A 24,743-nucleotide genomic window follows, 5' to 3' on the forward strand; every position below is an offset into this window, starting at 1 on the left:
TTACTCCCATGGTATAGTAAAATACAATGTTGATGTCTGGGTACAAAAAAGGAAATCTAATGCTGCTCTTTGGTGATTCTAACAGTGAGGATGGAGAAAGAAGCAGAGGAAGAAAGAATCCGGAGGCATAAAGCTGCTGCTGAGAAAACTTTCCAGGATGGAATTGCCAAAGCCAAACTGGTGATGCGCAGGACCCCAATTGGCACTGACAGGAATCACAACAGGTGGGAAAGGAAATGACCATGAACTTCCACCTCTGTCCTGAGAGAGGGGCTATGTCAGATACCATCCCCCAGGAAGGGATTGATAGGGAGGGTGTATGGAGTTGCAGAGGAGAGAGAAGGGGAAAGTATTTGTGTATATGAAGTGTAGTGGCTGGTTACGTGCCCCGCTTTTTGACGCCTTCCCATGGAGGTCAGGACCAGTGGAGGTTCAAGTGCTGGCATTGGGTGCTCAGGAACCTTGTTACCATCTTTTCTTTTTTTTTTCATGGTTGTTGTATAGGCATGCTCTTGGAATGGATTCTAAGCTAAGCTTTCCCTGTTTCTCAGCTGGGCTAACAAAAAGATATGCATGCATTAAGCTTTTAGTGAGATGAGCACACAGATGCTTCTACCCTCAATGCAACTGAAAGTGTGTGTGTGTGTGTGTGTGTGTGTGTTTAACTAGCCAGAAAAGGAGACGGGTACCTAATAACACATATTTCTTGCAGATACTGGCTGTTTTCAGATGAGGTTCCTGGTTTGTTTATTGAGAAAGGCTGGGTACATGACTGTATAGACTACAGATTTACCCTTCCCCATCAGAAAAAGGAAGATTCGAAGAAGGACTACAACCCTGGAGGTACAGTCTTTTGAGGGTATTTCCTCTGCTCTGACTATTCAAATGGAGTCATGAGTGTGAAAGAACTGTCTAGTCTGAGTGTTTTCATGGGGATACTCTGATTTAAGCCTCCTTTTAACTCTAGAAGCCTGCACAAAGAAGGTGCTGGTGATATTTCCATTCTGCTGCTGCAGGTTTGGAGACTTGACTGCAGTGTTCCTCCTAAGGACAGTCTCCTCTCCTTCAAGTAGTAAGGTTGATGTCAGTTGGTATCATCCCTCTGGTTCACTCTGACCCTGCTGAGTTGCAGCGTGTCAGACCCTTGCACAATTAGTTACTTGTGCTGCAGAGTGAGGATGTCTATCACAGTGCTGATATTCCGCTGGTGCCGAGACTCCTAGATCAGCCTGTGGAATAGTAACAAGCAGGGCAGTCTGTTAGATACGCACGGCTTCGCTGATTCAGATTGTTTTGGCGAACATCCCTCATGCACTTCCTCTCAGCCTTCTCTTCACCTTTGCTGAATGTGCAGGTGAGATGCAAGGGACTTGCTGAACTTCTAGTGCTTTGTGATTTTGCCTGTCTGACTAGGAGCCTGTGTCCTGGAGCCTTGTAAGCTTGAACAGGCACAAAAATCTATCTGTACAGAAGGAAACGTTAACATTTCTGTGTGGAAGTAGTTCTTGGGACAGAAGATACTGCAATAATCTGACTCAACTGAGTTCCAGTCATGATCATTTCTTGCTTTTGGAACATCACATTCTGGCACTGACTCCCTCTATGGCAGTCCTGCATGGGAGAGCTTATGGAGTTAGATCCAAGCCCTCACCTGGTAGGATTGTCTTAGACAAGGGGCAAACTAGACCACCTGTTTAGGTGGCCTAGTTCCTGTTTAGTGGAATAGAACAGGGCAAACCTACAATGAGATCCTTATCCAGGTGTAACTTTACAGACACCTGTGTCTTCAAGACTGACTGAGTTGGAGGTGTATCATTCCAAGCTCCTCTGTGGGTATATTTTCTTAAAAGAACTGTTTCAAATACTGACCAGCTGTGTTCCTGATCAGCTCTTTGCTTCCAGCTGTTTTCATCTCTCAGCTGCTGCTGCAGCCAGTGGGCAGGATTTCAGCACATACCTTTGGAAACTTAACAATCGAAGGCCTGAATGAGCAAAGATTTAAATTCATGCCAGAGTGTTTTCTGAGATGCTCAGAAATAAAAATGCTGCTTAGGCTTCCTTTGGTTTTCAAAGTGCTTTGTCAGTATACATCTAAAAAGCAAAACTAGTTTTATGTATTTGGAACAGTAGGAATGCTGCTCAGGAATCTACCTGAGCCTGTGCTTTTCTTTTGCAGAGAAGCGGAAGAGCACAGGCAGTGACGGCCGAGGAAACAAGCTGCACCGCTCCATGCCCACTACAGACCTGCCTGCTGAGACCACCGCTCCCAAGCAGGGCCAGAACTTATGGTAACACATACTTCTATGGCTGCAAAGTACTCAAAGTATAAAGGTCAAGAAATCTAGACAGATTTCTTTTACTAAACCTGCTACAAACCTATTCCTCTTTCAGTGTTGAGCAGTTGGGTTGGTTCAGCAGCTCCACAAACCTCTGTTGCTGATATTATTACTACCCTGCTAAAAGGGTAGCCAGTCCAAGAGCCAGTGGAACCATCATTCAACGTAATCAATCATACAAAGGCAGTATAAATTAAGCTTTTAAAATGCTTCTTTGATGTATTGCTTTTTAAATATTTTATTCTTCCATGTTGACAGCCTCTTATCCCTTTAATGCTTCCCAATGCCAAGCAGTGTCTTCTAAGTGAATCAAATCTACCTTTGAGCATGGTTGATTGTAACCTGCTCTAGTAATCGGCCCTATCAATGTCCTTAAAGAAATTCTCCTGTGTTGAATGTTGCTCTGTGTGGTAAGGAGTGCTCATCAGTTGTCCCCATGCCAGAAGACCCTGGCTAAGCTTCACCTGTTAACTGCTGTGTAGCATTGTGTATTTTTTAGGTAATCCTGAGGATAACTGTCACAAAGTATGTGCTCCTGCAGCTCCCCTCTTAGCAGTGTCTGTCCCACACAGTTCCGTTGCTGACACACAGAGTGGGGTTGCTTGGTCTTTGATAAATAGAGCTGAACTCATCTCCAAAGAATAGTTGCCAGTCAGAACTACTTTACTAAACATGTACCTGCTTCCCCACCAGGAACTGTAAAAGAGACTGAAGTTGTGAGTATCTTGATTTATCTGAACCGCCAGCATTGGGTGCTGACTCTTGGAATTGCCCTGCTGCTTATCAGTCATGACAGCAGGTCATAGGATATCACAGATTTCCTATGCTTTCCTTCACTGCCCCATCCTCCCATGACAAATCCCCACCCTGTTACCCCTGGGCCTTTGCGCATCTTGCCAAAATTCAGGCAGTTGGGCTTTCCTAGGGAATGGGTCCTGCACAGGCAGTGTGATCCACAGGGAAGTCCTCTGCTCTTCCTTATTGCCTCCTCTAACACTTGATCTTTATTGAGCAGAGATGGCAAGGTGTGTTCCAGGAGAAGAATCAATTCCATAAGGAAAACAGTAGCTTAAATTTACAGAGCACTTTGTTAACACTGAGTGCAACATAGAGCCAAATTGGATGAGTTAATTAACACAGAATTCTTTCAGCTTTTGTGACTCCAGGCTGAACTTGAAAAAGCACAGTATTTGATCTGCTCATTCAGGTTGGCAACTCTCAACAACATTCTGAGGGAGATCAGTGGGGTGACAGGGGCAGGAGTGCTGTGTGGAGTAACCAGTCACAGCCTGGGAGGAGTAGCTCTTGGAACCAGGTCCTGGACACACTCAGTGCTAAATTATATTCTGTCACTAAGAGCTGCTTTGTATGGAGTGACCGTAATGGGTGGTATTCTCCTTTTAAAAAGAAAGCAACAAAAAGAATTAAGAAGCTTCTTAAAAAAAAAGCTTAAAGTGACAGCCAGAAGCCCAAAACACTTTCAAAAATATTTGCCTTAGAGTTTCCTACTAAATGGTCAGAGCAAGTGCTGCCCCTACCTTTGGAAAAAGGATTGAGGAAGTTGGAAACAAAACTGTAGCAGCAATAACAAAACATTTTGAGTTCACATCAGGATAAGGGAGCTGTTAAAAGTAAAAAAGCCTACTTAAAACCTGTGGTGAATCTCAGTGAAAGAAATAAAAAGAATGATAAAGTGAAGTACAGACTAAGGGCAAAACAATTTTCTTTTTCCCTTGGGGAGCAGTCCTGCTTCACAAAATCTATTGTTACAGGGTCTGCCTTCAGAGAAGAGGGAAGTTCTTTGCATGAGAGAATAATTGGCTAAGAAATACCAAATAAATAACAGAAACACTCTAAACTTGTTCATTCAGCAGGGAGATGTAGAGTAATGCTAGAGGAAACTGGGGAAGTCTCCTAAAGAGGTTTTCTTTGATAGAGAAAAGAGGGATCAGGAAATAAAAGTAGCAAATGGCTGTTTTGAAATAGAGAGGAAAGTGCTGCAGCTGAGGTATACAACTGGCTGCTACCAGCTGCTGTGGATCTGTGAATTGCACCTGTTCAAAGTACCAGTGGACAAATTGCTGAGAGAGAAGTTCATTGAGGAGTAGGAAGTGCAAAGGTAATTGTACTGGCACACAGAGGAGTCCTCAAACCAGCAGATGCTGCAGTCTGGAGGGGTAGGTTGAAGAACTGTCGCTGCATACCTGCTCTGCCTTTTGGCCACTCAGACATCAGACATTGAGCTGTGTTGGGGGGTTTTTTGGCCTGGCTGTTATACCATAGTGTCCTTAATTTCTGTTCTTTCTTGTCCCTGCTAGGAAGGCCTTTTAAGTGCTGACAGTCACAGCATTTGCTGGTTTTTTACATGAGTCTCGTGACCATGTGCACCGTTCTGCCCAGCAGGGGCAGCAGTGCAGGTGGAAGATCTGAGCCAGGCACGGGCCTTGAGCAGGGCTACAGAGGCAGCTTCTCAAAGGACACATAACCCCTTCTAATTGAGTGCTGACTGCCTCTCCTTGAGTGATAGGGCATCCAAAGCCATGCCTGCAGCTAAGCAATAAGGTCTCTCAGCTGAAAGGCTTTTCCTTAAAGATCTGGAGCTCCTTAGGGTTTGTTTGCTAAGTACCTATCTGACACCTGCCACCACTTACATATTATAAGCATCCACAGAAAGCCAAGTGACAGGCTGGGAGCTGTTACTTCAGGCGATACCCAGGAACTGGAACTTTTCTCTGAGGAAATCCATATTCCTATTCCTGTATTTTCCTTTGGGGCCATTGCCATTGATCTCAAGGACTGCTCTGAGCATAAATGATTATGGAAGAGTCTTCTCCTTGGCTGCTTTTTGCACATTATCCTTGGACACCATGAGGAGTCCCAAGCTCCCACTGAAGTCCTTGGATATCTCTGTTGTTTGGATACAAGGACTTGTCCAGCTATGTTGTAATTTTGGCATGTGCATAGGAAGTTGCATTTCTTTGTGTTCTGCTTTAAGTTGTGCTCTTTGTCTCTTTTTCTAGTGGTATGTGGGACATGGGTTTGAGTAGGCTTGGAGTGCACATAGAGCATCTTTAGATTTACCCTTTTATCCTTTAGAGTGATGAGGCTGTGAAATTAAACATTAACTCTGATTAGTTGTATTTTCACAGTCCTGCCCCTTTTCCCCTTGAGGATGGTAGCTGGTAGGGCACTAGTAAAGGAAGAAATAGATCTATACTTCTATCAAGAGTTACATAAATAATATCTCACAGAAGTAGTTCTGCTGTCAGTACTTTGTTGCAAAAAAAGAAGAGTGTCCAGTGTTCAGGTATTAGTTCGGTGCTGCTAAAAGTGCAACACCATAAACACTTGATTACTTCTGTCTTCTTCAGACAGATGGACCACTCTCTCTGTTCACCTTGTGCTCCACTTGCACAGATGTTGATCCTTATTAAAAAATCTCCTTGTTCTGGGCACATAGGCTCTGAAGAAGTCTCTGTCCATACCATAGTGCTTGTGAGCTGTGTACTTCCTGATCTTTCCTGCGAGAACCATGGGGGAATCACAGCCTTGGCAGGATATTAGCATGCAGGAGACTTCTTGCTCATCCTGGTCAGAGAGGGGTTGAATTTTGGAAACAGTGGCATCTCTGCAGAGTAACTGCCGTTGTTCTTCATCTGTTAGGAATTCAGCATGGTATGGTGGGTCCCCTCAGCAGACAATTTGAGTTAACCATGAGTGGGTGCTGACAGACTCCCTTCTCTTGCCTGTATTCTACAAATGGAGTTCTCCTGTTTCCACCAACCCTCCAAAGCAGGTACTGGTCTGTTGTCCTCTCAATTTTTCTTACACCAAGTTTTAGACGTTTCTGTGTCCCTTGCATCCTGTAGCCTAAAAACAGGTAGGAATATTCAGCTTGAGTGAATACTGAGAGCTCCTTTTGACTTTGATGCTTGTGTCATTTGTGCCTTCTGTTCTGGCTGCTGACCAGTCTGTTGGCTTGTGCTGCCAGAAATGTCAGGAGAGAATCTAGGCTGTTTGTGAATGCAGGAAGCCCTGACATCAGTCAGGATTTCCCCCTTGTATATAAATTTGAAGACCCCCACTGGTCTTGACTTTCCCAAAGGGATCTTTCCCATCCCTGTGGAGTGTGTGATTAACCTCCACGAGGCAACATGAAGGGCAGCAACTGTCTTACCATCCCCCTCTGCAAGACTCACTTTTGCCTTCCCCATTTAAAATGCCAGCCCTGTCTTACCATGTCAGTGTTCCTGGCCTGGAAGTGGTTGCGCTCCAGTTGGATGTGCAGGTAATTCCTACAGGCAGGGCATGCCTGGAGCTAGTTTGGGAAGCAGGAGCTATGCCTGCACAGAGCAGAAAGGGGTCACTAATCAAACTAACATGATGTTTCCGATATGTTTGTATTTTGCAGATCAGGCTTAGGTTCAGGCTTGAGTTCAGGCTTAAGTAGATCAGTTCCCTGTCCCAGAAATCCCAGTTCTTACTCTCAGGGTGAACTGCGAAGATTTAAGTACTTGTTGCAGATGTTCTTCCTTCTCTGTCCCATGTTCTTTTCAGCAGGACAGGAACAAAATTGTACCAGGGCTTAACTCTGGCTTTCTTAAAAGGGTTGGAGCTGTTTTCTGCAGCTGCTCAGCAGCCTGTGTTGTCTTCCCCCAAAATACTGGAGAATAGAAACCCTACACGATGACTGTTTCCAGAGCCCTTTCCTTTTTACAGTGTGACAAAGCAGTGCGGTGACTTCCCCCCTTTAATTTGTTTCCATGGGAGAAAGCAGGGAAAGCTCAAGCATTGTCATTTTGAATATTTGTCTAGCTGGATTCCATCGTATATCACCAGTAATGTCTGATGTCGTTTTATCATGATCTGGGCAACCCATCTCAAGGTGCCTGGGAAATATTCTGGGTATCTGTAGAGCTATTGGTTTGGCGTGTGGTTTATGCCATTCCCAGATGGTGACAGATTCTAGTGGGTGAAGGGTATCTGAGGCTGCTCTGTCCTATTCCACAGGGAGAGGTGCAGAGAGTAGTGGTGCCCAAAGGTTTTGATCTCAGGGTGCAGAGTTGAGGATGCTCCACAGGGTCAGATGTACTGAAGATGACTGGCTTAAAGACATCCTGCTTCCATTGTTGAACAATCCTATGTTCTATTAGAGTAAAGAATTTCCTAGCTGAATGCAAATTGTGAGGCTATTGCCCTAGTAGGACCATACACAGAATTGCGAAATAGTTTCCGATATGGTATTTAGTATGTATTTCTGCCAGAAAAATAAGCATTGTGGAGACTGTTATTCCAAGAAGAGCCACAATTATATCTTTCTCTAGTTGTTACTTGGCTCATCTGAGCTTGTGCCCAAGAAGAAAGATTAGATCTGTAATCTTCTGGTAAGGATCACAGAGTGGTCCTTTGCAGTTGTTTCCAAATAAGGCTGATCCTCCTGTTTCCTGTCTTCCCTCTTCTAATGAGCAATCCCTTAACTGAAGATAGGGAATTAGTCATATTTTCTATAAATGACCTCTGAAGCTTGAGTTGAATCCACATCCCATGACATGAAGAGTCTCCATGGTTTCCTGGAATAGAATTGGAAAGAAAAGAAGGAAAGTGCAGAATTTCAGGTTGTCTTAAATCTCATTTAAATGTACAGCCCAGCATGCAAACATGATTGTACTTTGGAATTGAAGAATATCTTGATTTAGAGAACTCTGTAAAAGTAGTTCCCCTTTTAGATTGGACTAACTGCTGATGGCCATCTCTGTCCTCAAGAATTCCTGAGCAAGAAGGTTTCAAGCTAATCAATATGGTTTTCAGATTCTGCACTTGGGCTTTCAAGTTTGAGCAAGCTTAGCTTAGAGAGGAGAACTACTTAGGCACTTGCAGAGACAGAGCCTGCACAGGCACACAGCTCTAGGAGCAGAAGTTGTGGGATCAGCCAGGACATCTCCTTTTTAATCTGGGGACTTCTGTTAAATGAAAGAAAATATTATCAAATTGCCCTGCTGTCAGTGCATAGTGTGTTAGTCTTTTCTAGTACATCTAAAACAACATTCAGATCACTTAAATTAACTGCAGAGTATTGAATGGAATCCCTGGGATAGACAACTAAATTCAAATGTCAATGTTTTAATAAACTTAATAGGGAAAATACATCTATAAACCAGTTTTGTGTTTATTTTGATTCTGTTTTTCTTACCTTGGCATTTGCTTCGTTTGGGGACCTTGAAACGAAGCCAACCTGAGTCAGAATTCTTCTACTAGCACTCCTGGAAGAGTTTTTCACCTTGCTTCATGGCATCAGGATATAGGTTACCTCTTATCCCTACCTGCTGATCCTTGGGAATTATTTAGAAGAAATTGTATCATCACAGAGATATCCTAGGTGGTCTAGGTGCAAATTTTTTATCTTTCAGGTTTCTCTGTGACAGTCAGAAGGATTTGGATGAGCTGCTGGATTGCCTGCACCCCCAAGGAGTAAGGGAGAGCCAGCTCAAGGAGCGCTTGGAGAAAAAGTGAGCCTGCTCTTTGCTTTTCTTATGTGTGCATTTTCCAAGTCAGAGCATGTCCTTGGCACAGCAATCCTTGCCATTCCTGGGGCAGCATCCCAGGCTGGGCTTTGATTATTCCTATGTTGAAGAGGGGAGGACATTCAGGTTGAGCAATTGCTGGTTTTCTTGGGCAGATTCTTGATAAATAATACTCTGAGCAGTGAGGAAGTTCTGCCAGTCTTTAAATTCCTCCTTGTGAAACCAGGAACAAAGGCAGTACTGGTTGCTCTGAGCCAGAACTGCCAACGTGCTTTCATGTGTCTTTCAAAGAACATTCTGCACTGGTGGAGCTCGTAGCTCTCAATGAAGACTGTTGTCCCAGAGCCTGCCCAGCTCCCAGGGCAGTGCTCCGCCTGTACTCAAAGGTTGGGTTTGATTTTCCAGGTATCAGGACATCACACATTCCATCCATTTGGCTCGGAAACAGAACTTGGGCCTCAAATCTTGTGATGGCAACCAGGAACTGCTGAACTACCTCCGGAGTGATCTGATTGAGGTTGCAACGCGGCTGCAGAAGGGAGGCCTGGGATATGTTGATGTGACACCAGAATATGAAGCAAAAGTGAGTGAACAGGCAAAATACTGAACAAGACAAGTGTGAGATGATAATTTCTGTGGAAGGTCTTCATAATTTTGTTCTTCTCAGACGAGAGGAGCAGGAAATCAGTTTTCTTGTTTGTCCTTTAAATAATTATTTCAAGATCACGCAGCTGATGGCTTGAGGTGTAGGCAGGTCGTAATGTTGGAGCGGAGTGTCCTGTTCAATTGTCCTGTTTCCATATTCTCATGACAGGCTTCTTTATGGAGCAGAATTCCATAGCTGATTTTTATCTTCTATATCAAAGCCAGCATGTCTTGTTGAGATAGCAGCAATATGCTAGTTTCATAACCAGGTGTGGCAGGTAACCATACTGCATTAGGTACCATGGGTGTCCATTTGCAGACTCACTTGAAGCAGCAGAGGTAGTAATATCCAGCTCTTATGGGGTCATATGCTGTTCCAACAGGTGTACTCGCTGGAGAGCCTAAAGGATTTTGGAGAGTGTGTGATTGCGCTCCAGGCTGGTGTTGTTAAGAAGTTTCTGCAAGGTTTCATGGCCCCTAAGCAGAAGAGAAGGAAACACCAAGGAGAGGATTACATTGCCAGGGCTGAGGAGATAGATGAAGACAAGAAAATGGCAGAAGAAGCCAAGGTATTGTTCACCTCAGGGCTCTGTTTCAGTCTTTCAATAGAACTCTTTGAGCAGTAGCAGTACATTTCATGGGGTACGAAATCTTGAGCAACTTCCTCCCATTTCAGATTTGAAGTTGAGTGTATTTGGTGTTTATGGGACCAGGTGTTGCCTGTTTATTTTGAGGAGTAAATGTATGGAGAAAGTAAAAATAATAGTGAGGAGTTACCTAATTTACTCTCTGTGGATAGGAAATGGGTCAAGTTCCTTCCATACAATTCGGCTTAAATTAAAATATATTATGGAACGTTTTCACAGAACTTAATAGGAGTTGTATCTGCCAGAAAGGACTGATGGTGCTTTGGTCCACAAAGAGAAGGAGAGACATGTTGGGGTTCTGGTAACTTCAAGGGCATGAGATTTAGGTAAATACCACATCAGGCAAAGGGAGATACAAGTTGTTGGATATGTGGAAGCACTTGGGGAGATGTCTGGGCAAGCAAGCCTCTAGGAGAAAAGCAGTATTGTGAGTCTAAATATGTATCCCTCCTAATAAAAGGGATATAGAGGAGCTGCAGAGGGTTGGGAAGGGTGCTACAGGCACCTAGCTGCACCAGTGTTTCACCCTAACAGAGGTACTTGCATCCAGGGGTAGTTTCTATATACTTAGTTGACTAGGACATTAATGCCCCGTCACAAGACTTTCCCCTCTGCCCTGACTGATCACTGACTTCAGCAGAGGCAACAATATCAGAATTGGATCAGCAGAAGTACTTGAAAGTCCCAACTTAAAAAAAAACAAATTAAATTTTTTTACCTGTGTTTACCTGCAGGGAGCAGGCAAGAAAGGTGGAGAGGGACTAATTTACAAGAGCGTGTAGTGACAGGACAAGGGGAGATGACTTCACACTGATAGACAGTGGGGTGAGAGTGGATATTGGGAAGAAATTATTTCCTGTAAGAGTGGTGAGGCCCTGGTACAGGTTGCCCAGAGAAGCTGTGGCTGCTCTGTCACTGGAAGTGTTCCAGGCCAGGTTGGATGGGGCTTGAAGCAACCTAATCTAGTGGTAGGTATCTTTGCCTATGACAAGGGAGGTTGAAACGAGATGAGCTTTAAAGTCCCTTCCAACACAAACCTTTTTAGGAATCTGTGACTGAGGCTAGAGGTGGTTTTTTGCTGTGGATCTGTGGGGGGTTTTTTAAAGCTCCTGTCACTATATGCTGAATGCTTGTTTGAACATCAGGTCTTTGCTAAGCTGTGCTATTGCTGTGTTACCAGGATAATTTGGATAGGTGCTAGAAATTTTCACATTCCTCAGTTGTCCTGAAGTATTTAAACTTTACTGATTTTAAATCTTCCATCCTAAGTGCAAGGGTAATGGGAGGATGCTGTATCCTGAAAGCTCACAGCAAAATAGAGTGCTGTAAAATCAATGAGGTCTGAGGCAGAAAGGACTTGGATCAGCACATTTCCTGTTTCTACAGCAGCACCTTTTTGTGCCTTCCTCCAGTCTGCCTTAAGGCTGTAACCCTGAGGGCTGTACCTGTAGGGCATACTCAGGGTAGCATCAGATTTGCTACAATGCAGTCCCGATATATGATTGTGCGGGTCTCCCCCCTCGCAAGCACTAGCTTTAGTGTTATGCCAATCTCTTTTGTTGCTTTGTTTGGTTTGGCAATTCTTTTTTAACCTCATTTTATCTGGAATAAGCTTTCTTTTTGCCAAAGCAGAAAATCTTTACAGATGACCTTGAAAGAGCAGCCTACTTCTTAGATAGAGTTATCTGAGGAAAGTCCCTGACTGCCAGGCAGACTGTTCTGAAGAAAAATCTCTTGCATGGGCTAGGAATTATGAAGCCTTTTGAGCCAGAACTGCACTGAGAGCACATAGGAGGTAAAATACAGCATAGCCACACTGGAAAAACACACTCAGTGAACTTCCAGACTTTAGAGGAAGAATTGCAGCCCTGTGGTATGGGTATGTCTCATTTTCCCTGTGAGAAACAAGTTATGGCTTAACAGGCACCCGTTTGCTGACATAATTGTCTGTACTAAGGGTTCCTGCTGGCTCAGCTGCATTGCTGAAGTTCACACTGCTGAGTGGCAAAGGGAGGATTGCAGTGAGACCTGGCTTGTGGCCGCTCCTGAAAATCAGGCTGTTGCCTCTGTTGATGAAAACATTCTCATTTCCACTATCAGTAGCATGCTGGACTGTCCCAGAACAGGACAGGGAACCTATGACCTCTTTGCAGCATGACATTGCATCACTACAGCATGAGCTGAGTGAAGAACACGTGACCCATGTTCAGTAGTCTGTGCAAGGGGAGAGTCAGTCTGCACCTGCAGACAATCCCTCAAAGAGCAGATTGACAACCAAGCAATTCCAGTTTCAGCTGTTCCAAGGGGTTTCAGCTCAGGGTGCCAGGTGAGAGCCTTTGTATCTGGAAGCTTGTCTGCCTTTACCAAAAAAGGTGTTTTCTGTCACTCTGAGGTTGACATGTGACTGAGGACTTGCCCTTTTATTCTGGGGTTGCTTTTTGGTTTTTTCCCCTGCTCAGTTGCTCCTATCCAGTAAGGAGGGGATTTAAGTAACTTCCTCCAGTCTCCCATTTTGCTTTGTTGGCAGCTAGAACTCCCTTGGTACTGGTGCTGCTCAAATGCCAGAGTCTCCTGATGCTTGGGAGGCAAGGCTAGAAATTTGTTTAATTCCACAGACCTGGGGAGGAATATCTCAGCAAAACTTGCCAACAGCTTTTGCAGATTTATCTTGGCCCAGCATGTTAACAGCAAAACCCATGGAACAGTTCATTGGAAAATCAATTACACTGTATGCAAAGCACCTCAACAATGTTCTGCAAAGAAAGAGAGCAGAGCTGCGTAACCTTCACAGTGGGCTGGGCAGCTTTACGTTTGTCTCTGGTGATTCTCCAGGATCCACACCAGCAATGGCAGTAGGGATGTTGGCATTTTAGAACAGTTTGTGTGTTTTTCCAAGCATCTAATATATGCTGTGCTTCCTCAAATTCAGTCAGAGGAGAATGTGCAACTCTGCAAAACTCCAAGGTTTTGTTTGGCTCCCAAATTGCAGTCAGCTGCAGAGTTTAGATTTTCCTATCTGACACTTCACTGTTTGTTTTTTCATTCTCCTGGGGTAGAAGAACATAAACTAAAGGCCTGTTACGTGCCTGTCATGTCTGGGCCATCACCTCCCTGTTGTAGAGCAAAAGATTACCATTGGAGAGGGACATGGCTCTGGATAACTTCTGTCCTGCTGCATTTCGGATTTATCAAAATGATATTTCCAAACCCCCTGAGTTGGGTGTATGGTTTTCCATTGGCCTTGCTCTGTGCCGACCCTGGCAACTGCCCTGGTGTGAGGCTCGGCTTTGATGCTGTCCTCATTATCAGTTTCTGGGATTTCAGGTGAACTGAGGCCATAATGTCTCAGGGAAGCAGCTGGTTTCATATTTGGCTGTCCAAATGCCTGTGCAGTGGGATTGTAGCTGGTGGCACAGGGTTCCCTCTCCCACCTGAGCAGCTCAGGGACCCACACGGGTGTTGCTGAGGTCCAGGTGCCTGTGTGGTACCCACTGGAGGGCAGCACAGGCCACTTCAATCCTCCTTCCACTGTGATTGCCAACTGTTCCACAAATTTCCTCCCACATTTTACAGTGCTAGAGTTCTGCCTTTTATTTTCTTAGCCTGCTGATTATTTGGATTAGACCTTCAGAGCAAGAATTTGGTGGAGTTCACATAGATTGATTCAACCTGACTGTGAAATGCAAAGCAGTTGACTGTTAGGAATAAACTGTCTGATCCAGGGAGACTGGATATGGGTAAACCACAACCAGAACTGCTGAAGTAACACAGACGGAACGAAATATCAGAGTTGAGCTTTGGTTATGAAGGGTCCCAGCTAAGGGATATAAAAACATCTTTAGACTGAAGGGATCTGTGTCTGTGCATCATCATAAGATATTAGGTCTGTCTGCAGGTTGCTTCAGCCATGGAGAAATGGAAGACAGCAATCCGTGAGGCCCAGACCTTCTCCCGTATGCATGTACTGCTGGGGATGCTGGATGCCTGTATCAAGTGGGATATGTCAGCAGAGAATGCCAGATGCAAAGTGTGTCGCAAGAAAGGTACGCATTCCTGCCCACAGAATTCCTGCCTGTGCAACAGTTGGATGCTGTCAACTCTCTGCTGTGCTATGTGATGTGTCCTTGTAGTCTGTCACTCTGACTCTGGCTTTATTTTAAGTTCTGAATGTCAGGATTTACAGTCAGTAGCATTGATCTCAGAAACATTTGACCCTGACTCCAGTAAACCATTCTTATGTAGCCAGTATTGCAGAGCTGCTATCCCCTGGATATTTAGGGTACTTGGACAAAAGTCATCTACAAATCCTTCTGGGAACATTTGTGCAACTATCCATTCCCTAGTTTCATTTTTGGAATAGTCTTTGGATCTCTGAGCCTTGTCAGTTAATCCTGTCTTTTAGTAAAGGAGCAAGCACGGAGGGGTTGGGAAGGTTATTATGGGGAAAGCGAGGTGGGATATTGCTGCTCTGATGCCAGAGTGGGAGCAGAACTACTCAGTGAGCTGGGGAGGTCACCAAACAGGTGATGAGGGGATACTTTCTCTGTGTGCACTGTAGAATGAAGGACGTTAGATCTAGTCTTCAAGGTGGAGGATGAAGTAGAAGGGGTGTCAGCAGAGATCAGGTGCTGGTATTTGTTCAGTTATAACCTCTCCTGTTGGATGGGAGCCTGGAGGAAAGAGCTTGGTGGTACATTCTGCCTCATCACTTTTATATTTGCTGAAACTGTAGTGGAAAATGAGGGCAGGCAGAGCTTGGGGGACTGCTGGACAACTTTTGTTTACCACAAGGCTTGCCATCTATCCCTTCAGAGAAGTAAGGACTGAACTGGTATAAAGTGTGCCTTCACTGCAGAACCTCAGGGCTATGCCAAACCAGTGCCAGAACTACCCTGCCTGCTGTTGAGTTTCTAGGCAAAAGTAAGGGGTGGCTCACTTGAGACTAACACAGTAGTTTCACAGAAGCTAAGAACTGAGATGTTAGAGAAAGACAAGCTGGCAAGCCCTCTGCACTTTCTTTTTCCACTTCAGTAAAGGAAAGCTGGCTCAGGATTGTTTCCCTGTTTCCTTTCATCAGTGAGAGGCACAAAGAAAGACTAGGCCTGCCGCATACTGATTTTCGGTGTAGCCTTGTCACCCTGAGTAGAAAGAAGATACCAAGTAGGTTAACCAGACTGAGCATAGAACTAGAATAGCTCCATTTTTAGCTTACAGCTCTGGGGCCCTGTTTGCCGCAAACTTTCCCCATGTTTGTCTGAGTGGAACCTCTTCGGCAGATTTCTGTCTTTGCCTTCAATGAAATCTTTGCAGGGTGAGGGGCTTTGCATTGGTTTTGTTTGTTTTTAAATGCTGCTGTCCATAAATATAGTGGTGGGACAGAAAGAAGGATCCCCAAGGAAGGCCATCAGAGAAAGGGTCCCTGCCCTCAGAGGGGACTCTGCATCTTTCTCTTGCTTAATCCTGCCCTCCAGCACTGCAGCAGCTTCTGCCTCTTGGGTTGACTGAGGCTGTGGCCTTGTTACAAGTGAGCTGCACTTTCCTAGGTGAGGATGACAAGCTCATTCTGTGTGATGAGTGTAACAAGGCCTTCCACCTGTTCTGCCTGCGGCCGGCACTCTATGAGATCCCAGACGGGGAATGGCAGTGCCCAGCATGCCAGCCTTCGACAGCCCGGCGCAGCTCACGAAGCAGGTGAGTGACCTTCCTGCCCGTAGTCTTGTCACAGCACAGTCCTGGGCCTCTTCACAAGACCCAAACCAGCATGGAGCAAAGCCCCTTTAGAAGATTTGAAATCACCTAGTTAAAGCAGCACTGAAACAGAAGAAAAGCAGTTTCAGGATCTAAGTTTAGCATATGTGTGTTGTACTGATGCATTACACGTTAATGAGTTTTAATAAATAACTTGGGTTTGGAAATGAAAACATAAGCAAAATACCCACCAAAATTAGTTGCACTAAGGGTTGCTGTTTCCTTTGAGCATCTGGTTGGGTTATTTCTTCATGTAGTTGGTGGCTGCAATTCTGTGGGTCCCGGGGCTGCAGTGTTCTTGTAAGCTAGAGCAGACATTACTCCAGGCTGCAGCTCAATCCCTGCTCTGCTACAACAAGTCAAAATGCCATGTTAATGGTGTTCTGTACCTGATAACCTTAGCAAAACAGGACCATCTTATAATGTGACAAAGGGAATGTGATTTGAGGAGGTGTGGTAAATATGAGTAGTTGCCTCCTGACAGCACGGGTTAGATTGGTTTTTTGAGTTGCAAGCTGGAACTTAAGCATTTTACAGTGAGTGTCATTTGCTAGTGGTGACTGTGCTACATCTCCCTGTATATCAGTGAGGTGAGGCTGTCAAGTGGCACCTGATGCAGAAGCAGAGAGCAGATCCTCCCTGAGAGGAGCAGCACAATAGAGGTGTGCCAGCCAGTACCGTGCAGGTGGTATATGGCCTTAAAAGTATTACTTACTCCCTGGACACCATTTAAGAGTTCATCAGGCTTGTACAGAAATGACAGGGCTTAAAGGCAACTCTTGTAGCCTGAGTTCATAGTTACTTTGATGTTGCGAGTTACCTGCAAGCTGCTCAGCTCCTAGCCCAGAGCCATCAGGTGGAGAACACCTGTCCTGTTTTCTGCTTTCTGCTCTTGTCTTCCTGGCTGAGATAGGAAAAGAATGTCAGCCTGGCAGATCTTTTACCCTCTGTGCTTTGGAAGTTTTATTCCTTTTATTGCTCAAGATCCTCTTTCTCCAGGAGATTTAGACTCCCACAGCAGCTTTGCCTATGTTCCCTTTTGCCTGGGCATGCTGCTTTTTAATGGTCTAAATGAGACCCTACCAGCAGTGCTCCCTCTAGCTCTGGAATCCCCAGCACAGGAGGGACATCAACGTGTTGGAGCAAGTCCCGAGGCCACCTAGTTGATAGGAGGGATAGAGCACCTCTGCAATTAGGGAACACTGTGAGAGTTTGGGTTGTTCGGCCTGTAAAAGCGAAGGCTTTGAGGTGACCTGATTGCAGTCTTTTAATACCTGAAGGGAGCCTGCAAAAAAGATGGAGAGAGACTATTTACAAGGGGAATGGCTTCCTTGATAGAAGGCAGGGTTAAATTGGATATTGATGGGAAGATAGTCTTCCCTGTGAGGGTGATGAAGCCCTGGCACAGATTGCTGAAAGAAGCTGTGGCTGCCCCATCTCTGGAAGTGACATAGCTTGGAGTAACCTGCTCCAAGTGTCTGAAGTGTCCCCTGCCCATGGCAGGGGGACTGAAGCAAGATTGGCTTTAAGGGCCCTTGTAACCGAAACCATTCTGTGATTCTATGAATGATTGAACAGACACAGATGAGAAGCCAGAATGTGCTGGGCAGGGAATCTGTATGGCTTCTGACTTCAGCATGTGAGGAGCCTGACATTCTGTTCACCAGTTTGTTTCCCACAGTGTAAGGAAACCAATTTATTTCCTTAAGTATAGGGAAAATATTCCAGCAGGGAAAAGTGCCCCTCTTGAAACTCTTTAGGCCAGGCCTGCAGACCTGGGCAAATAGCGAATTGTCCTCTCAGGGAGGAGCAATTACATAGCAGTCACAGTCTTACAATCCCCTGCCCCGTGGTCTTGGTGCCTAGAATACCAAAAAATACCACGATTCAGCTCTTGGGAATTTTCAGTCCAGATGCTTAGCTGAGGAAGTGCCATTTGAGGTGTAGCTATAACTTGATATTCTGGAATACAGCAAACTGCTTTCGGCTGAGCCTGGTGTTTGTTGTACAGCCCAAACAGTACAGCCTGGTGTTTGTTGTACAGCCCAACCAGGGTCCCCGGGGCCACTGATGCTCAGGCTCTTGTACCACAAACACATACACCTGCCTTGTTCTAGGAACTATGCAGAGGATTCTGCTGAAGATGAAGGTGAAGAAGGTGAGGAAGCTTCTGATGAACCAGATGCTGAGGAGGAAGAAGAGGAGGAAGAAGACTATGAAGTTGCTGGACTAAAATGTGAGGCTTTGACCATGTAGGGGAATAACAGAAAATAGTAACCCTCCTGCCTTCAGTATCTGAAAACTGATCCTCTTTGGGACTTGTGCTTTTCCTCCTGCAGACCAGGTATAGGCCTGGGAGATGTCACAGGGAAAGGCTGTGGCTGTGCTGTGGTTACTTGAGGAGCTGGAGTAAACCCTTGGCCATTTGTGATGGGGTCAGCACGAGCTAAGATTGAAACTGCTCACTGCCCAGTCACTCCCTGGGGACACTGATGATGCTCTTCTGAGGGCTAAGAGGGGTCTGTAGAGACTGCAGTGGGCTGGGGGGATCAGCAGAGCCTGCAGAGTGGTGGGATTGTCAGTCTCTGCACCTACCAGATTTGTTGTACACTGGAAACTAATTGCTTAATGGGAGCTCTCACCACAGCCCCCTCTCCTTTCTTTTCTTTTTCCCACCAGTTCATAACCCCTTGAGTGCAGGACTTCTAGTGATTTGGCAAGGAGGCATTTTGAAATAGGAGGACTAGCACTTCCTCTCTTTATTCCAGTGAGAGGGCACAGTGCTCCAGGTGTAGTGTGGCCTGGACCAGCAGCACCCTTTGATTGCATACCGAGACCACTTGGGATGCTCCCGGGGCAGCTGGACCAGCAGCACCCTTTGATTGCATACAGAGAGCACTTGGGATGCTCCCGGGGCAGCTGGAAGGTTGTTTTCTAGATTCCTCAATGTCTGCTTCTTCACCTAAACATATTTAGTATGTGTATCCACTTTGGTTTTAGGGGAGTTTGATTCAGTCTCAGTTGGGCAACTTGCTGCACTGAAAAGCTCCATCTGGGAATGGCTCACTGCCAGCATTTGCTTTCTGTCAAACTGTCCTTGACTGACATAACATTAAATAGAGGTTGTCTTAAACAGGGCAGATGGAATCCAGAACTGGGACTCAGAGGATTATCCCATGTTCTTTTGAGGGTTTCCATCCAGGCCTGAGCCTTGATTCCCTTACTTTATTCTGGTTTCGGGGAGGCTCAGTGATGCCACGCCTGTGCACACTGCTTGTTGTCCTCAATGTATCCATGTCCACACTTGGAGTGTGTTTAGCCTGTGTTGCATGGCCAAGGCAGGAGCTGAGCCAAGCTTTCCAAACAATGGCAAAAGAGGGTTACGGTCACTAAAAATAAAGTGCTAAATGCAACCCCTGGCTTTAGAGAGCATTAACATGAAAAGGTCACCATGGAAAACTTTTGTTTTAATAGAGAAATCACATTGATCCTCATGGCGTTTATCCTGAGGGATCTAACCTAGAATGTTGGATTGTCAGACATTTAGCATGTGCTGCACGCTTGACACACAAGCAGAGTGACAGCAGGTGGACGTCCTGCAGCCTCACCACACTCCCAGCATGATGATTTATGGGACAGGGCTGGATCAGAGGCTGCAGCTGAGGGATCCAGTGTGCTGGATACAGCTCAAGGACTTGGGATCGGGTGGAAGGGCTTTGACTTGGGAAGACAAACACATTCTCCTTGTACAGAGGGTCATGGGAGAAATTTAAGATAAGGGAGTGTGTCAACATGCTTGCATTGCCACCAGTGTAGAGCTCAGAGAGGCAGACTCACACACAGGCAAGTGCATTTCTCTAGGATGTAATGTGGCAGCCCCAAGTCTTGGGGAATAAAATCCCATTGTTTCCCACTTGCAGCACATGGAGGAGCTCCCAGCTGCAGTAATTTGACACTCCCCCTGCATACAGTTCCCTTCTCAGGGGGCTTATCCCACTATGTGGGCCACTTGGAAAAGCACCCATCCCCAAAACTGTGAGGAGCAAAGGGGCAGCAGGAAACTGAGGAAACTCCAGATTTCTGCTCCCAGTGCTTTCAGAGGGTACGTTGCTTTTTGAGACAGCTGTCTGTCCTTGCATTGCTTTCCTGTCTTTCCCTCAAGCCTTGATGTGTTGGGGTCTCTTGGTGCTGCAGTCGGAGTGGTTTGCTGTGACCTGCAGTGGATGATCCAGGAGCTCCCAGGATTCCCTTGGAGCTTGAGGATTGCTGTGTGTGAGTACCCTTTCAGCAGCAGGCTGTTGCCAGCCATGGCCTCTTCAGGCAGGTGGTGATGACCCACAGATTCCCTCTGCAGAAGGTGTGAGAGTGTAGCTGAGATGAGGCCAGGTGGTCCTGGGCTCAATAGCCTGAGTGAGGCTCATCCTATTGTAGGAGGCAAAGAATGGTGTCTATTCCCAGATGCACCCAGGCCTCTAAGCCCATGGCTTATCTGTTTCAGTGAGGCCCAGGAAGGCAGCCCGGGGCAAGCAGGGCTCCATGTACTCCTCGAGGCAGGGAAGTCACCAGAGGAAGAAACAGACGCTGCACCCTGTACGGGGACCCCGGCAGCGCACAGCACCTGTCGGCGGTGCAGACATCGATGAGCTGGTAAGAGCCAAATTTCTCCCTGGAGATCACTCACATCCTGAGTTATAAACCAAACAGGTGGCATGCTTCCTCCCATCCCTTTGCAGAGAAATACCCTGAATCCTAGTGGAAGCCCGGATTGGGCTGTGTTAACAAAGGAGACATATCCTTATGGGCCTGCTTCAGACAGAGCACAGATATGCCAGGCATCCCTCCCCAGCCGCTTTCACACATTGTCCCCTTGAGCAGCAGGCAGCCTGCATCTTGTTAAAGGTTTTTAAATAGTATCCATATGTCTCTGCAGAGAGGTGGGGGAACTGAGGGGGTCCTGGATGGCAAGGGAATGCCAGCAATGCTAGACCCTTGCTCCCCAGCCTTGGCCATTTTATGACAGTTGCTGTCCGTATGGTCACTCCCCAACGTCCAGGACATAATTTGGCTGGTTTAGGTTTCACTTGATATTTAAAGAATAAAACCATAGACTCCTGCACAGAGCAGTTTGTGCATGCTGGGTGGTGGGAGCTGCAGCAACTGTGGGGAGCTACACGCCATAGGGGATACATGAGGATACTCCAGCCTCACAGCCATGTCACAATGCCCTGCAGATGTGCCATCTGTCCCGTCACCAGCACTAGTGGTGCTGGTGTGTCCTGTCACTCTCCTTGCTCATGGACTGTGGGCTCACTGCTGCTTATGCTAGGTCTGGGGGACTGTGCTTGTGGTCTGTGTTATACACTGAAGGGCAAGCAAGCCCAGCATAGACAGCCACAGCCAGCACAGAGGGATATTCCAGTAGGGAAAATCTTACTGGAACACCATGCTGGCTCAGAGAAGAGGACTTTGCCATGATTTGTTACTTGTCCTGGGAAGAGACCGGAGCTGGGTCAGAATAGTGAGTACCCTCTGCTGTGGAGCCTTCCTGTCATTCAGTGTTTTCTTCAGCAGTGATGTACCATGAGCTGAGCTCTGGAAGCTATGGGGATGTCCCTGTGCTGGATGTGACCTGTTCTGGGTCCCTGGGCATATGAGCGACCTTGTGCTGAGCCTGCATGGGGACGATAGTGCTCAGGGCACCAGCTGGTCTCTGGGATTTGAAATGGCACAGTCAGCTCTGCCAGGGGAGAATGGCAGCACAAGTGTTTCTCCGTCTGCCTTGGATGCTGCCCACTGCAAGCTCAAGAGAAGGCAGGGAGGGGGAATTCACATTCTCCATTTGCTGGCATTTATTTTTTGGCTGCTTGTTGTGGCCATATTGTCTTTGAACTTACTTTGAAAAAGCCACCTGCTACCAGAGGAGAGCTGGGCAGTTTGTGAGCTGTTCCCACCAAGCTCCTGAATGGAACTGCTGTCCTGAACCCAAGCGGCTGCCGCATGTCATAATCACAGAATGGCCTGGCTTGGAAGGAGTCCTAAATGCATCTCATTCCACCCCCTCTGCCATGCGCAGGGACACTTTTGACTAGACCAGGTTGCTCCAAGCCCTGTCCAACCTGTCATTGAACACTTCCAGGGATAGGGCAGCCACAGCTCCTCTGGGGAGCCAGTGCCAGCCCCTTGCCATGTTCAGAGGGAAGAAATGTCCTGGCTGTGCTAAGAACTATCTCCTTTGGTCTCAGAGCTGTTAGCTGAACCCCGAAGCCTGTAGCAGTTCCCTCCTTTTACCAAACACCGTTTGTGTGGGCAGGTTCTTCAGACAAAGAGGACAGCGCGTCGCCAGAACCTTGAGCTGCAGAAGTGTGAGGAAATCCTCAGCAAGCTGATCAAGTACCGCTTCAGCTGGCCCTTCAGGTGAGGGCAAGTGACATCTTCCTCCTCTGTGGGCAGGACTGGCTGCAGGCTGTGTGGGGACATGGGCTGGCTGTGGTGCAGTCCTGCCAGATCCACTTGGGAGACCTGGGGCTCCAAAAGCAAGTAATATCTGGGAAGAAAGTTGCTCCAGAAGAAACCACCATGTTCTCAGTCTTCTGCTGGACTGAAGACATGGTGCCCTTCTGAGGTGGCAGGCTTTGGGGCTGATGCAGGAAGTAGGTGTTCTCTACTGCCCCCAGGATTTTTGGAGGAGTGAGGTGCTATGACTGGGGGAAGCTTCCCTCATGGACCTTCCCCATGCCTGAACCAGCTCCCTGGGCTCCTGACCTTCCCATTCCCGTGCCATAGGGCGGATGTATCTGTAACATCATAGAGGTATTGCTTGGGCTTCTTGCACCACCGTGGGGCTGCAGGTCAGGGGGTGCCCCAGGGGTCAAGGGGTGGCAGGACCCCACTTCTCTGCAGTGGTGCCAGGGTTGGCATTCACTACCTATAGCTGTGGCCCTTCCTTTGGCAGGGAGCCAGTGACAACGGAGGAAGCTGAAGACTACTTTGAGGTCATCAGCAACCCCATGGACTTCCAGACTATGCAGAGCAAGTGCTCTTGTGGCAATTACCGCTCTGTGCAGGAGTTCCTCTCTGACATGAAGCAGGTGTTCTCCAATGCTGAGCGCTACAACCAGAATGGGAGTCACGTACTGTCCTGCCTGGAGAAGACAGAGCAGTGTTTGATTGATATGGTGCACAAACACCTGCCAGGCCACACATATGCACGCAGGAAACGCAAGAAGCTCTCTGCCAGGTGCCAGGGACTTGAGGAGCAAGAAGGGGACAGTGAGTCAGAGCCCCTTGAACATTCCCGGGGGCGGAAAAGGAAGAAATGAGGGATGGGGAGGCTTAGGGGGAGAGCCAGAAATGGAGCAGGCCCTCTGGTGCTGCCGAGCAGTCGGATGGGTTATCTGGAGGGAGTTGAGAAGCAGCGGGCACTTCTCTTTTAATCCAGCCTTCCCTTGGGCCCATCCTAGTTTTAATTTTTCTGCAGTTTCCTCAAGTATTTGGTCATCCATTGAATGGCTATGACTTGATGCTTCCTCCAAAATCTACAAAGCTCTTCATGAGTCTGTCCTGCCAGGAGGGGAAGGTGGGAGGGCAAGGGGAGAACCTGGCCAAGCTTGGCTGGGCAGAGGAACACCTGCATGCTCCAGTTCAGGCACTGTCGGTTTCCTGGAATGAATCGCTTCCTTGCCTCTGCAAGCAGCCAGAGTGCGGTGGGGCCATCTGCTGCCAATCATATGAGCACACCAGCCTCCAACTGGTGCGGGGGGGGGGGGGGGGGGGGGGGGGTGAATTGTGTTGTTCGACAGAAGGACTGGGTGCCATCAAGCCAATGGGCTACTCAGGCTTGCGTGTATATATTTACATGGTGTTAATTCTGAGCCTTGGTTTGGTTGTGTGGGGCAAGCAAGCACTTAGGTGTACCGTGGTCTGGCTTTCACCAGCATCCCAACACCATTGCTCCAAGGTGCTCCTGCTCTCCCCGCTCCTTGGGGAGCAATCCTTGGAGGTCTCAATCCAAGGAGGGCTCTGAGCTCAGCTCCCCACCTGTACATGCCAAAAGCAGGCTCCCTGCTCCCCTGGACCTGCATGCCGTCATGCAGCCCTGTGGAATACCAGCAGCAAACTGGAGAGTGTGGGTGTCTGTGCAGCCCGAGGAGTGCTCCTAGGCCAGGGGAGAAGCAGAAATGTGCTGTGTAACTTTCTAAATTAATTTTTTAGTTGAAAGTGGCTTTGTTTCTAGCTGTGATCTTGTACAAAGAACACCTGTAAGATACCCTTGTCTTGCTTTGGCACATGTACAGTTTATATAAAATCGTGTTTGCTTTATATTTCTCCCCTCTTTAAAACTCATTTTCCTACCAGTAGCAGGAATTACATCAGGGGACTTTGGTGGGGAGGGGAGAGGGAGAACCTGGTCTCTCTCAGCCACACTCTCACGACATTTCGTAGTAACACCCTTGTTCCTGTGCCATGGCCCAGCACCTGCTCCTGCTGCCCCAGATGCTGACTTTTCCCTAAGAAAAGGGTTTATTTTCTCATTCTCTCTTCCTCTCAATCATGACAGGTTTGGATCATACAATCAGGGCTTGAACTTCTTATCCCAGAATTGTTTGATGTGGAATAAATGGGCTATGGGGCTGTTCAGTGCTGGTTTTGCAACAGGAAAGCAGAAGCAGCTGTTGCAGCTCCTGGGATTTGAGAAGAAAAGAATAATCAATTACAAATTGCAGCCTAGTTTTGTGAATGTTTTAGGTTTGGGGTTTTTTTTTTAACAGGTACTTGTTTTCAGTTCTGGACTGTTAATGACTGCAGATGAGGCAAGTTTCCAGCCCCTTCCCTCTCCTCAGCCTCAC

At 46.9% G+C, this 24,743-nt stretch overlaps 1 protein-coding gene across 4 annotated transcripts in view; it reads left to right on the forward strand.

The window, feature by feature from the left end:
- The window catches only part of BAZ1B (bromodomain adjacent to zinc finger domain 1B), a 44,779-nt gene that overhangs the window by 18,646 nt on the left and 1,390 nt on the right, over positions 1-24,743 (forward strand). For 2 of the 4 annotated variants that reach the window (XM_059865884.1, XM_059865883.1), the window contains exons 8-19: positions 86-224; positions 713-843; positions 2,177-2,288; positions 8,744-8,842; positions 9,263-9,440; positions 9,886-10,071; positions 14,033-14,192; positions 15,693-15,840; positions 18,015-18,133; positions 20,396-20,544; positions 22,208-22,311; positions 22,850-23,166. In XM_059865884.1, the coding sequence (XP_059721867.1) occupies positions 86-224; positions 713-843; positions 2,177-2,288; positions 8,744-8,842; positions 9,263-9,440; positions 9,886-10,071; positions 14,033-14,192; positions 15,693-15,840; positions 18,015-18,133; positions 20,396-20,544; positions 22,208-22,311; positions 22,850-23,166 (1,842 nt within the window). Of the gene's footprint in view, positions 1-85; positions 225-712; positions 844-2,176; positions 2,289-8,743; positions 8,843-9,262; positions 9,441-9,885; positions 10,072-14,032; positions 14,193-15,692; positions 15,841-18,014; positions 18,134-20,395; positions 20,545-22,207; positions 22,312-22,849; positions 23,662-24,743 lie in introns of those variants that run through there. The other 2 variants (XM_059865885.1, XM_059865886.1) reach the window with 2 other exon arrangements.

Source organism: Haemorhous mexicanus, chromosome 22 (assembly GCF_027477595.1).
Source record: "Haemorhous mexicanus isolate bHaeMex1 chromosome 22, bHaeMex1.pri, whole genome shotgun sequence".
NCBI lineage: Eukaryota > Metazoa > Chordata > Aves > Passeriformes > Fringillidae > Haemorhous > Haemorhous mexicanus.